Source organism: Herpailurus yagouaroundi, unplaced genomic scaffold, assembly GCF_014898765.1.
Source record: "Herpailurus yagouaroundi ecotype Mexico unplaced genomic scaffold, PumYag 159, whole genome shotgun sequence".
Lineage (NCBI taxonomy): Eukaryota > Metazoa > Chordata > Mammalia > Carnivora > Felidae > Herpailurus > Herpailurus yagouaroundi.
Genome location: NW_024412400.1, coordinates 7,024,716 through 7,039,671, shown reverse-complemented (window position 1 = coordinate 7,039,671; position 14,956 = coordinate 7,024,716). Strand labels below are relative to the sequence as shown.

At 43.2% G+C, this 14,956-nt stretch overlaps 1 protein-coding gene across 3 annotated transcripts in view; it reads right to left on the bottom strand.

Annotated features, from left to right (window-relative positions):
• The window catches only part of WDR48 (WD repeat domain 48), a 43,892-nt gene extending 29,300 nt beyond the window's left edge, over positions 1-14,592 (bottom strand). For all 3 annotated transcript variants that reach the window (XM_040479831.1, XM_040479829.1, XM_040479830.1), the window contains exons 1-2: positions 14,519-14,592; positions 2,653-2,793 (exon numbers count right to left, since the gene is read on the bottom strand). In XM_040479831.1, the coding sequence (XP_040335765.1) occupies positions 2,653-2,793; positions 14,519-14,566 (189 nt within the window). In that variant the 5' untranslated portion in view covers positions 14,567-14,592. The remainder of the gene's footprint in view (positions 1-2,652; positions 2,794-14,518) is intronic.
• Positions 14,593-14,956: the final 364 nt, after the last annotated feature.

Below are 14,956 nucleotides of genomic sequence, written 5' to 3'. Positions count from 1 at the left end.
TTTTCCTTCCCCTCCCCCCATGGTCTTCTGTTAAGTTTCTCAGGATCCACATAAGAGTGAAAAGATATGGTATCTGTCTTTCTCTCTCTGACTTAATTCACTTAGCATCACACTCTCCAGTTCCATCCACGTTGCTACAAAAGGCCATATTTCATTCTTTCTCATTGCCAAGTAGTATTCCATTGTGTATATAAACCACATCTTCTTTATCCATTCGTCAGTTGATGGACATTTAGGCTCTTTCCATCATTTGGCTATTGTTGAAAGTGCTGCTATAAACATTGGGGTACAAGTGCCCCCATGCCTCAGCACTCCTGTATCTCTTGGGTAAATTCCTAGCAGTGCTATTGCTGGGTCATAGGGTAGATCTATTTTGAATTTTTTGAGGAGCCTCCACACTGTTTTCCAGAGTGGCCGCACCAGTTTGCATTCCCACCAACAGTGCAAGAGGGTTCCCGTTTCTCCACATCCTCTCCAGCATCTGTTGTAGTCTCCTGATTTGTTCACTTTAGCCACTCTGACCGGCATGAGGTGGTGTCTCAGTGTGGTTTTGATTTGTATTTCCCTGATGAGGAGCGACGTTGAGCATCTTTTCATGTGCCTGTTGGCCATCCGGATGTCTTCTTTAGAGAAGTGTCTATTCATGTTTTCTGCCCATTTCTTCACTGGATTATTTGTTTTTCAGGTGTGGAGTTTGGTGAGCTCTTTATAGATTTTTGGATACTAGCCCTTTGTCCTATATGTCATTTGCAAATATCTTTTCCCAACCCGTCGGTTGCCTTTTAGTTTTGTTGACTGTTTCCTTGGCAGTGCAGAAGCTTTTTATCTTCATGAGGTCCCAAAAGTTCATTTTTGCTTTTAATTCCCTTGCCTTTGGGGATGTGTCAAGTAAGAAATTGCTGCGGCTGAGGTCAGAGAGGTTTTTTCCTGCTTTCTCCTCTAGGATTTTGATGGTTTCCTGTCTCACATTCAGGTCCTTTATCCATTTTGAGTTTCTTTTTGTGATGTAAGAAAGTGGTCCTTTATCCATTTTGAGTTTATTTTGTGATGTAAGAAAGTGGTCTAGTTTCATCCTTCTGCATGTTGCTGTCCAGTTCTCCCAGCACCATTTGTTAAAGAGACTGTCTTTTTTCCACTGGATATTCTTTCTTGCTTTGTCAAAGATTAGTTGGCCATACGTTTGTGGGTCTAGTTCTGGGGTTTCTATTCTATTCCATTGGTCTATGTGTCTGTTTTCGTGCCAATACCATGCTGTCTTGATGATGACAGCTTCGTAGTAGAGGCTAAAGTCTGGGATTGTGATGCCTCCTGCTTTGGTCTTCTTCAAAATTACTTTGGCTATTCGGGGTCTTTTGTGGTTCCATACAAATTTTAGGATTGCTTGTTCTAGCTTCGAGAAGAATGCTGGTGCAATTTTGATTGAGATTGCATTGAACGTGTAGATAGCTTTGGGTAGTATTGACATTTTAACAATATTTATTCTTCCAGGCTTAAACTCTTGTGAGTGTTTTCCGTAATTTGCCTGAAATACTGTAAGTTCCCAGAATGGTGACATTCCAATTCAAATGTGAGTTCCAAAAAGCATTTCAAAGTCCTATTTTCTTAGTTTCTATGTTTCTGACACCGGGCCACCACTGTTTCCGTTGGTCACAAAATTCAAAACCCACAGGACCAAAGTCCACTTAAAGAAACATTATCCAGCAACCGTGCAAAGCAGTGGCTCTTTTTCAGACTGCACATCAGACTTGCAAAGTTTGCTAGAGAGACACGGACTTTTAAAACCACAAGGTCAAGCGCCAGGGTTCTGAAGTTAAACTGTGCTCTAATTCTCTGTCACCTACTAGCTATTTAAGCGTGGGCTTCTCTGAGCCTATCTTCCCAGCGATGAAAATGAATCATAACAGCTGCCCTGAAGGTTGATGTGAGAGTTAAAACCACACTGGATAGGAAAGCGCTAAGACTGTCTGGTACATGGCTAGGGGCTCTAAATGCTCCTTCTCCTTTCCTGAATCTTCCTTTCTATGTCATTGACAATACATGCATTCAAACAAAATACAGGAACAGTTCCTTTCCATCTGACTGGGGATTTGTCTTTACATAGATTTAAGTCCTGTTCCCTGTTTAAGAAAACAGACCTTCAATCTCCCGAAGAAGTGGAACATGTTGTCTTTATACTTTTATATCAACTTTCTATTAATGAATGAGGCCTATTGATTTCTTTTTGGGTACCCTACTCACTTTTAAATAAAGAAACCAAATGTTTGTTCAAGATTAATTCTAAATGTAAAAGCATATTCGACCTTTTTTTTTTTTTTTTTAAAGCACTGACAAGGGTTGCCAAGAAGCTTTTGGGAAACATACTTAAAACAGAAAAATAAATTGTTGAGAGTAATCCTCCTACCAGACAAATCTCTCTGTTCTTTTGTAGGAGAGAGCTCTTATCACACACCTAGTTTATGGAGTCCCTACCTTAGCTAAAACACTTTTGAATACTCTCCTACGGGTGTTTTCTCAGAGGCTTACAGAATTCTGGTTGCAGTGTACCAAATACCTCACTGCTCAGAGATTAAGTCTGAAACTGTGAAAGGTGCCACTTGGACAGACTACAATCACTGAATAAATGTGAAATGTGAAACTCAATCCCTGCCTTACCTTGTGCTGATTGACACTCCATATTCTTATGATGGAGTCTCGACCGGCCGTGAAAAGTCTGTTCAGTGCTGGATCCAGCTGCAGGGCATTGACTCCATTTCGATTGTACTTCTCTACTTCATCTCGAATAACATAGGAAACCTGAGAAATACGTCCAAATTTGCTTTTTATAAAGTTGTAAGACATGCGATAACAATATGTAGCCTACTAGTGGCAAATCTGAAATTCAAGATCCCTTGTTTCCCAATATAAAACTTATTTTTCAACCCGCTGAGACGCTGAGGAGTGGAGAAGAATGACACCAATAACAGCCGAGTCCAGGATAAGCACGAATGAAGCTAACTTCCTGCAACTTCCTAACCAGACTCTTCCCCAGTCTTGTCTCTCGAATCCACTTTCTACAAAGCAGTTGTAAATTGGAACGTGTCTCACCGCTGCTCAAAAACCTCTTCAGGTGCTCACCCTCCTAGACCCGTCATTTGACCCGAACTCCTCTACTGGTCTCCAGTGCCTTCTTCATCTCTCCTGCCACCCATTTTTGCACACTCTGCTCGTGGTTCTTACACACCGTGCCTCCAGACCATCAGTGCCATGGCCCCTCTGTGTGGAAGCTCTCCTTCCTACTCTGCCGCAGTCTTTACACGTGTTTAGATGACGCTTCCTCAAAAGGCCTCGTCTGACCTGCCAAACAAAGTGAGGTTTTGTGTTCCTGTAATACACTAACCCCTTCCTTCAGAGTACCTTGCCTTACTTCGCCGCCGTCGGTAACCTGTCTGATCACTGTGAAAACCCAGGAGAATCAACTGAAAGCAATTACAACTAAGAAAAAGGCAGCCAAAAGCAAAATGTTTCTAATCTAATGAAATAACCAGTGAAGACAAAATGGGGGGGGGGGGGAGGTACTTACAACAGGAACAAGAATGAATACCCAGAAATATATATTTGCAAGGAAGACACATAATTGGCAGGACAAGGTATGTAAAAGAACGACTTGAATAAAGGAGACGTGCCGTACAGGAAGATTCAAAATTAGTAATTCTTGCCTAAATTTGTGAATTTAGCCCAACTTTGGGCAGAATCCTGTCAGATTTCTTCCTAGAAGACAAAGTACATACAGTATACTGTCTCTGAGGGAATACCCAGTCATTTTTAAAAATGAAAAGATATTCCTTAGAGATCTTAAGAGGTATTATTGGAAAGCTACTAGAATTACAATGGAGTACCACCACAGGAATATAGAAAAAAGGATCACTAGAATGAAACAACATTTGGAAACATATTTTCCTGTTATAAATTTTTAATTTTTGATATAAACATAGTATGTCAAATGAATGAGGGCATGATAAGTCATTTAATAAATTATCTAGGAGCATCTAGTGATTCCACCAGGAATAATTATATCCTTTCTCCAAATCTGAAACCAAAATGAATTTTTATATGAACTAAAGATTGAAATTTAACAATTTAATCATAAAAATACTTTTTAAAAAGACAGGCAAATATTTATAATCTCTAGACAGAGAAGGCTCTGCTAACATGAAAAGCAACAGGGTAATCTTTTCATTTTTTTTTTTTTTCAACGTTTATTTATTTTTGGGACAGAGAGAGACAGAGCATGAATGGGGGAGGGGCAGAGAGAGGGAGACACAGAATCGGAAACAGGCTCCAGGCTCTGAGCCATCAGCCCAGAGCCCGACGCGGGGCTCGAACTCACGGACCGCGAGATCGTGACCTGGCTGAAGTCGGACGCTTAACCGACTGCGCCACCCAGGCGCCCCCAGGGTAATCTTTTCAAAGAAAAAGGCCAACGCGGCTATGAACAAACACAAGTCTATACCTTGCGTGCATACACAACTGTTCACAACAGCATTATTCACAACAGCCAAAAAGTGGAAACAACTCAAATGTCCACCAACTGACGGATGGACAGACAAAATGTGGTATATCTGTGCAACGGAATATTATTCAGCCATAAAAAGCAGGGAAGTATTGACATCGCTTATGACACAGCCAGAATCTTAAAAACATTATTAGGCTAAGTTAAAGAGACCAGTTACAAAAGGCCACCTATTTTATTCTATTTATATGAGACATCCAGACAGGTCAATCAATCTAGAGAAAGAAAGCAGATGAGGGTTGCCAGGGGCTTAGAGGACAGGAAAATGGGGGTGACTACTAACAGGTATGATGTTTCTTTCCGGGGTGATAAAATGTTCTGAACTAGGTGATCAATGCACAATGTTGGGAGTTTACTAAAAAGCACTAAATTGTATACTTTAGCAGGGTGAACTTGTAAATTTTATCTCAATACAGCTGTTATTTAGGAAAAAAAAACCCTGAATGTCAAAAAATAATATGAGTAAGGTTAAAAGGCAAACATCTAACTGGGAGAATAATGAAACAGATACGAAAGACAAAAGTTCACTCCTGAGAACATACTAAGCATCCTTACAAAACAGTAAGAAAAAGTCAAACTCCTTAACAGAAAGAGGAACAAAGATCACAAAGGGGAAATTTTTAAAAAAGAAAAGAAAATGGCCAGCAAACGCATAAATAAAGTCACAAAACAGGCCAGGGTTGTATGCACAAAGACAACAAGACTGTTGTTTTTGGCCTAGTCTTTTGGGTACAAGTAACTGTAATAGAAATTTGCAAATGAGCTTAAATTGAAAAAAAAAAAGAGAGAGAGAGAGATAATTTAACATAGAGATACAAGGATATCTATCAGAGCCCAAGGGCAAGAAATATATATAGTCGTGACTCATAAGAGACATTTTAAAATAAAATCATGGCACTTCTCTGTTGAAGCCTTCCAAAGATTTTTTCACTGCATTGAAAGTCCAAATTCCTCACGTGCTTTGGATCTATCCTGTGCCTTCACACTCACCTCTAACTAACTCCCCCCCAGCGTCTTTCATGAGAGTCACCCCAAACTCCTTTCTGTTCCTCCGATACAACAAACTCTTTTACTGTTGCCTGTGCCAAGAAGATCCCCTGAGTCTACAACACCCACAGGAATACCCTCCCCCTGGCTTTTATCTGCTTTTATCTTGTCTGGCTCACCCTGGCCCTTCGTGTCTTAGCAGAAAGGTCACCTCTTCCAAAAGGCATCCCCTGATCTCCTTCATCACTTACCCTACTTATTTCTCCCGTGGTTCTTACCACACTCCATATTTCTTTTTTTCCTTTTATCATTAAGTTTCCTATGCTTTGAGAAAGCCCTTTCAATCTAGAAACTTGTGGCACTTCAGCTCTGAGAAACTTTCTTGTATCAAATCATTAATAATGATCTTTGCTTCCTTTGCTCCTTCTTAAATTCCCATCAATCAGATGTTGGAACTTTCTTTTTTTTAATTTTTAAACAATGTCTGTTTTTGAGAGAGAGAGAGAGGGAGAGAGAGAGCACGCGTGCAAGCACGGGAGTGGAGGAGGGGCAGAGACAGAGACACAGAATCTGAAGCAGGCTCCAGGCTCCGAGCTGTCGGCACAGAGCCCGACACGGGGCTCGAACCCACAAACTACGAGATCATGCCCTGAACTGAAGTTGGACGCTTAACCTACTGAACCACCCAGGCTCCCCAGATGTTGGAACTTTCAAACTGATCCTTCATCTTCTATTCTATATTATCGATCTTTGCCCTTTTGTTTCCTTTTGTAATACCTCCTTTACTATTTTTTAACTGCTATCTTTTTTTTTAGTAAATTTCAGTATGATGGACAAAACAGAGGTGGTATCTTCGAAAAGGAAATGACTTGGTAAATTATGGCACATCCGTCCCAGGTGGTCATTAAAGAATCAACATGAACTGTACACACTGAAAGGCTCCAAGACCTATTCCAGTAAAACCTTGTTGTTAAAGAAAAAACATATTGGCTGTAGAGATCAGGAAAACAGGATTCAGGTCTTTTAACAAACACAGATGAAGCATCCACCGGTGGCCAGGCTCGATTCTAAATGCTGAGGATCTTGTGAGCAAGCACAGAAGTCCGCTTGGAGCTTTCGTTCTAGTGGGGGCTGGGGCTAGAGAATATAAGTCAGAGCAAGTTAAGGGACATTGGCTGCCCTCCCCCTGCAGGATACAGGCAACTGTGTAGGCAGATGAGATGGAAGTAAAAGAAAGAGAAAAGCAGAAGGTACTGGAGACAGAAGCAATGAGTGAGTGAACAACGTCCTGGAAAAACTCATTTAGACAGAGTCAAGAGTACAAGCAAAGGCAGAGAAGAGGAAGACTCATATCTTAAAAAAAAAAAAAAAAAAAAAAGGGCAAGGCAAGGAGCAGACGGTACTGTAAGAACTCTGCAAGGAATGGGAAGATAGACCTTCGGTAGGAACTATGCATTTTGGAAGAGACATGTAAAGGGACTGACAGGAAGAAGACTAGGGCAGTGCCCTAGCAGGAAGTACCCAGCCAGACTACACTGTAAGTATTTGTAGCTGGCTCAATAAGTAAGCACTGTTTGATTAACTTGTCTAGCAATTATGTGGGACCCAAAACAAAGAAATCAGAGTGGGGACGATCCACTAAACTTCATGTGGTAATACCCCTAGAGTATTTGGTAATGTGCCAGACGGCAGAGGAAACACCATCCTTGATTATTTTATTTCAAGATAATCAGATTAGTTTTCTATCGCTGAGATATACATTACTACACATTTAGTGGTTTCAAACAATTCCCATTTATTATTTCACAGTTCTGAAGGTCAGAAGTCCAGGATGAGCTTGGGAAGGTCCTCCGCGTAGGGTCTCTCACAAGGTCTAAACTGATTGGTCAAAATTTGATTGGTCCTTCCTTCTCCGAGGCTCTAGGACAGTTGGCTTCTAAGCTAATTCAAGTTGCAGGCGGGCAGGCCGTTTCCTTGCTGGCGGTCAGCCAGGGGTCCATCCTTGCTCCTAGAGGCTGCCTGCAATCCTTCTCAAAGTTTCTACGTGCCCTCTCCTGCAAAAGAGGGACTCTCTCGTGCCTCCAATCTGACTTCTGCGTCCAGTGGGAGAACATTCTCTGTTTTTAAGGGATCATATAATTAAATTGGGCCCGCTGGGATAATCCAGGATAATCCCTCCTTTAAGGTCTGTAACCTTAATTACATCTGCAAAGTCCTTTTTATCATGCAACATAACATATTCACAAATTCCAGGGATTAGGGCATGGGCATTTGCTGGGGGAGGGGGGATTCTGCCTATCACAGTAACAATTTTTTATATGAAAACAAATATAGATGTATCATGTAATAAGTACAAAATTCACAATCTTTTTAAGAAAAGAAGGGGTACCTGCCGGCATTTCAGGCTCACAATGGAGGCACTCTGAGCTATTACCCTGCCCCCCCCCCCCCCACAGTGTGCACTGACTCACCTCCAGCTGGATGTCTAACAGGCATCTTAATCGTGCCATTGCCCAAACCACTCTCCTAACAGTCCTCTCCAAACTAGTTTTTCCCAGTCTTCCTCACTGAGAGGCGTTAACGGCAACTCCATTCTTCCAGTCGCTCGGGCCAAAAACCTTGGTGCCATGGTTAATTCAATTTGTCTCATCTCACATCCTGTCAGCAAGTCTAGTCTTGCAAAATTTAACTACTTCTCACCACCCCGTGTGGAGCCACTATCACATAGCATCTGGATTTCTTTTTTGTTTTCCTGTTCATTTATTCATTCTGAGGGAGAGAGAATCCCAAGCAGGCTCTGCGCTGTGTGCCAGTGCTCCCCCCTCCCCGATGCGGGGCTCGACCCAGCGAACCCGTGAGACCACAACTGGAGCCCAAATCAAGAGCTGGACATTCAAGTTTAACCGACTGAGCCACCCAGTCCCTACCCACCCCCACCCGGGTTTCTTGAACAGCTCTTGGTCCCCCTGCTCTGCCCCTGCTCTGAATATAGCCGCCAGGCTGGTCCTGTTAAAACACAGATATATCATGTATATTCCTCTACTCCAAATTCGCCAGGGCTTCCCAGCTCGCTCAGTGTAAAAGCCAAAACCCTCCCTATGACCCGCAGCGTTCCTAAAAGATCTGGCCTGCAACGACCTCTCTGATCTCATCGCCTGCTCCTCTTCCCTCACTCATTCCACGCCAGCCACAAAGGCATCTCGAGCACTCCACAAGCAGGCCAGGCACATTCCCACTCGGGGACTTCTGCATTTGATGTTCTCACTGGAATGCTCTCCCAGATGGCAATCTCATTTCCTTCAGCTCCTTACTCAAAAGGCAGCCTCTCAGCAAGGCCTTCTCTGGCCACCACCACTAAAATTTCACTTCCCCCTCCGCTGCTCACCACTAACCATTTTTTACATCTGAAACTTATTTTCCCCCACATTATCTTACGGAAATTTCAAACACATATAAAAATCAAAAGAATTACACAGCCAGTGTCTGTATACCCACATCTGTTCTACAATGAACACTGTTTATGTTTGCTTTATCTCATACCCATCCAACCATATGATCTGCTATTTTCAATGCGTTTCAAAATAAGTTGCACATCATCAACATCACTTCCCCCTAAGTACTTCAACATGTATATCACTGTCTAGACTCCATTATTTATTTATGGCTTTTTTTTAGTGGTTCCTTAAGGTAGAATTTACATACAACGAAATGTAGAAATCTTAAGGGTACACAGATACTTCTGACAAACGCATGTATCTGTATAATACAAACCCCTACGAAGACATACAGAACATCATTACCACCCTAGGAAGCTCCCTCCTCTGCTTCCCAACCTCTACATGCCATTTCTAGGCAAGCTAGAGCTCACCTTTTTTCACCATAGATTAGTTTTGTCTGTTCTAAAACAATCCGTAAGTGGAATCACACAGCTCTTTTGTGGAAGGATACTTCCAGCTATCCAGGTTAAATCAGGTCAAATTTGGCCAAGAAAAACTGGCCAAGTTTCAATAATTCTCACATCTGTTTTCCCTGTTCAATCCTGTGGCTGCTTTCACAGCCACATATACAATGGCTGAGTTGAGTGGCTATGACACAGTAATGTGGCCTGCAAAGCCTAAAATACTTACCATCTGATCCCTTAGAGAAAAAGTTTATTGACCTCTGTTCCAATGGATGCCACAGTGGTACATTTTTTTTTTTTTTTTTTTTACTATCCATCCTGTATAAAAAGTAACTCATCTTGGACAGCTGGCTAATTTGTAAGGGTCTTTCCTTGAGAAGCCAGGATTTGGATTCACTGTACTTCTTTTAAAAAGTCTCAAAGATTAAACAACCAACCCAAAACTGGGATTCAGACTCAGAAGTAAGGACCCACACTACCTTTGAATAGGTCTGGAATAACTAAATATTTAGCAGAGAAAGAAGGTAAGTACTGATAGAAGAGAACTTTGTTGGTTGCCTCTCCATTCCCCATTTCTGCTCCTAATATTTTCCTTAAGGCAAGCAAATCCTAGGAGAAAATGTACAGGAGCTACTTAAGACACTGTAATCTTGGATACTGCGTGAAAGGGCATGAGGCTTGGGATGGGACAGCCACCAAGTGGAAAGGCCAAAGCTGGGAGTTTGGGAATCGAAGAGAACTCCTAAGCAGCCCAATGGTAAAGTTTCTTAGGTTAGAGAGTCACAGTGAGCCTGCTGGTTCAAGATTTGCATGAAACTAGAACTACCTCTTGAGTTTTCATTTACATGAGCCAATACATATCTTTTATTATGGGAGCCGGATTAACTTGGATTTGGGGTCATTTCCAAGGAAAAGAGTCCTCCTGTTAATGGAAGGCCAAGTATTTATATGTTTGAACCATCACTGAGTACTATGGTATAGTCAGCATAGTTGTTTCTCCTAAACCAGTAACAGTAGTGACAACCTTACCCCAAGAATTCTGAAGCAAGTGAGGAAAAAGGTCATTGTTGAAGGGAAGATGGAGAGTTGGGGGGGGGCAGAGAGAGAGAGTGCGCACGCATATGCGTGACAACCAAAAGACTCAGGTTTTGGAAAATCGTAACACCAAGGGACCACCAGGGAGTGAAATGACTTGCTTTGATACTTTACCAGGAAAAAAATCTGCATCATATATCTGAGTTCACCAATTTGATAGTCTGATAATGTTTTTGCCAATCACAAATCCACCCCTACCCCTCATACTCACTTTCAGGCTTTTTAGAAGTTGAAAATGGTAAGACATGTGTTCATTCTTCATTATGTCTATAATTAATAAGCAGTATGTTTGGACCCCTCTCCACTGTCTATTTATCAGTATTATAAGTCTCAAGGTTCTTTTTGGCCTACAATTTAATCACGAAGCTCAGGGCTACTGCCTCTTGGTACAAGACACAGACAGCCAAGAGGCACAATATATTTATGTAGCCATATATATGTTTTCCAAGATGGAAAGATTTTATGAGAACAAAGAATGTTTTAAAAAGCTCAAAAATATAAAAGTTAATACATATTTTAAAATAAAAGATACCCCATTTCCTGCCTTACCCATAATCACATAATCTAAAACATAGAGATAATCACTGTTAATAGCTTTTCAGACTTTTGAAATACATTATTTCCTTGTGGAAATGGGACTATGTAATGTTGACTTATTTTTTTTACTTCTGGACACTTTTCCTTTTTAGTAATACAGACTGAACTTATCTTTTTTTTTTTTTTTAATTTTTTTTTTTTCAACGTTTATTTATTTTTGGGACAGAGAGAGACAGAGCATGAACGGGGGAGGGGCAGAGAGAGAGGGAGACACAGAATCGGAAACAGGCTCCAGGCTCTGAGCCATCAGCCCAGAGCCTGACGCGGGGCTCGAACTCACGGACCGCGAGATCGTGACCTGGCTGAAGTCGGACGCCCAACCGACTGCGCCACCCAGGCGCCCCTGAACTTATCTTTTTAACAACTATAGATTAATCTATAGTTACCTGCCAAGTGACTACCGATAGACATTTAGATTTTTTTCACAATGACAGCATTCCAAAAATAAACCCGCTAGCACAACCAGAGAAAGATACATGCATATGCGCTTCTGTTTTTTTAAAATATTTTTAATGTTCATTTTTGAGAGAGACAGACAGACAGACAGACAATGTGAGCAAGGGAGGGGCACAGAAAGAGGGAGACACAGAATCCAAAGCAGGCTCCAGGCTCACAGTTGTCAGCACAGAGCCCAATGTGGTGCTCAAACTCACAAACCACGAGATCATGACCTGAGCCGAAGTCAGACACTTAACTGACTGAACCACCCAGGCACTCCTGTACTTTTGTAAAACAGACGAGGAATTGCTGGGTCAATGGGAATGTGTATTTAAAATTTTGACAAACAGCAAGACACTAAACAAATATTATGACATTTAGAATTTAAAAAAATCACCTAAGTTGGGTACACACGCACAAGGAGGTATAGAACATTGGTTTTCTTTCTTTCTTTTTTTAATTTTTTTAATGTTTATTTATTTTTGAGACAGAGAGAGACAGAGCATGAGAGGGGAGGGTCAGAGAGAGAGGGAGACACAGAATCTGAAGCAGGCCCCGGGCTCCAAGCTGTCAGCACAGAGCCCGACGCGGGGCTCGAACTCACGGACTGTGAGATCATGACCTGAGCTGAAGTCGGACGCTCAACCGACTGAGCCACCCAGGTGCCCCAGAACATTGGTCTTCAACCAGGGGCAATTTTGCCCTCCAGGGGACATTTGAAAGGATCTAGTCATTTTTGGTTGTTGAAACCGGGAAGATGGTAACATCTAGTAGACAGAAGCCAGGATAATGCAAAACAACTTACAATGCATAGGATAAACCCACCCCCCCCCAATAAATAATCATGCAGCCCAACATGCCAACAGCACACAGAGTAAAAAAAAAAAACAAAAAACAAAAAAAAAAAAACTGGTCTAGGATTATATATCACATGGTCCAAAGTAGCATTCTTTGAAGAGTAGAGGACAATTATCATCTTTACCTTTATATTGTTTTGTGGGGTTCTTTGGCAACTAGTTAAAAAAAAAAACAAACCACTTCCATAAATAAGAGTTCTCTCTCACGTTGAGATAAAATCAATCTCTGTAGCTTCTCACATTGGTTCTGTCTCTTGGGGACAAATTCTGAAAGCAGCTAATAAGATTCACGGAAGATTCTCTTCATCAGACTAATCTTAGCTCTGCTGAATGCTCTTCATAGGACATAGTTTTAGGTTACTTCACCAATCTGATGGCTAGACCTATCAAGAACAAGGTACTAAGTGCTGGCCCCCAAATTACAGTTTTGTACTCTGATCAGCAAAGAATGGAATTATCTCCCTCGTTAAACATGTGATGGCTCACATTCAGCTTATTAAAACATTCAGTTTTTCCATACACACTGTGGTGAATTTACATTTCCTCATCTTGCACTTTTATATTGCTTTTTAATTTTTTAAATGCTTATTTTTGAGAGAAAGACAGAGAGAGAGAGTGAGTGAGCAAGCGGGGGGGGGGGGGGGGGGCAGAAAATCCAAAACAGGCTCTGTGCTAACAGCAGAGAGCCTGATGGAGGGCTCAAATCCATGAACTGTGAGATCATGGCCTGAGCTGAAGTCAGACACTTAACTGACTGAGCCACCGAGGCACCCTTATATTGCTTTTTAAATTTAAATACAAGAAACTGAGGTGGCTGATAACGCTCCTTTATTTACTACCTTATGGTGTACCACTCCAGTGTCTAGAATACAATTAAGACAATTTTGAGTTGCATTTTAGTCAGGAGCAGTCATTCTCACCCACCTGGCTTGGATGCTGGGGTTATATAATCCCATTACTGGTGCACTTAAAAATCCCCTAACAGGGTAAGCAATTGTAGATTCTAACTCAGGACACTGCATTGATCAATGAGATCAATAAAACAAGTAAACTGCCCAGAAGACTATGGCCTACAGCCAGTAAGGGTTACCTTACTGAAGATAAGGGGTTTTTTTGTTTGTTTGTTTGTTTTTACCTATTACATACTCGATTTCAACCTGTAGATCTACATACGCAGTGTTCCATATTACTTATTCCTACACTGTCTCAATTCTTTGCACATCTTTGGGACTAAACTAAGTGCTCAGGAAATGTTTAATGAGTAAGTACACAAACCTTCACTCCTACATACAATCCACCTGCAGGCAAACACCTGTAATAGGGCTTTTACTCCTCGCACCGTTTAAAATAATAGGTAGCAATAACTCTTAAACGTACCCAAAATAAAAGTGGATTCACGAAGGCATAAAGCACACACCGAAGGGTTGGATAACTCTACGCTTGAAGAATAAATTACAGAAACAGGAAAGAAAGACTCGAGGATGCACAAGATGAAAAAAATTAATAAAAATGATCGTTTCCCCACTAACACTGGCACACTCCCACGTCGTTTCCACCTCACAAGGGACAAAGCTTCCGGGGGGGAGGGGGGGCGGAGGGTCGGGAAGGCAGGGGGCTCCCGAGCAGAATCCTCCGCAGAAACCCCGCAGGACCGTGGGCGCCCCGCTGCCCCGCCACGCCCCCGCACAAGCCCACTCCGTGGCCGCCCGCCGGGGAATTGCCCGGAGGCCTCTGCTCAGACGCGGCTAGGGCACAGCGCTTTGAAGAAAAGCAAGGGAAGGGGGAGGCAGGTGGGCGGGGATCGAGCCCATCCAGATCCCGCAAGCCCACAAGAGAGCTGCAGACCCGCAACCCTGGGCTCCGAACCGCGCACCCGAGGGTCCTGGGACCGGGCCGGGCGGGCCCAGCCAGCCGCCCCCCGCCCCTTCCTCAAGCCGTTTACGCCGCGGCCCCACCCCTCGCCGCTGGCTGCGCCCCGTCCCGCTCGCCCCAAGACGCTACCCTGGCCGACCGCGGCCCGAGGCAGCTGCTCGTTGGAGGTGGGCCCGGGGCCGCAGGCCGCGTCCGGGAGGTCGAGGAGCGGGGCTCCCATACCTGCACTTTCCTCCGCCCTGCCGTGTTCTGCCGGTGATGGGCCGCCATCTTGCATGTTGACACTCCTACGTCACTTCCGGAAGTGTCTGGGACCGGGCGGATGTCCCGCCTCTTCCCCTTTAGCCAAGGGCAGGTGGTGGAGCCAAAGTTGGCCTGGCCTTGTGCTCACCTGATGCTGTTTGTCCCTGTGGCCGGCGGCTCTCTGGTGAGGTAGAAGCACCTAAAAACCGTTGTGTGGTGTAGTGGTGGCGGAAAGAGCGCCGCTTTCTGAGCCGAAGGAGCAGTCCGACTCCAGCTTCGTGGCCTTGAACCATGGCTTGCGCTGCCCTCTGTTCGGGATGCCTCCTCCAGAGGTCCAAGCAGGCAAAACGAAAACGGTGAAAGAATTAATGCTGGACATGGGAGGCTTGGACAGACCTCTCCCCTCTCTGCCCCAGC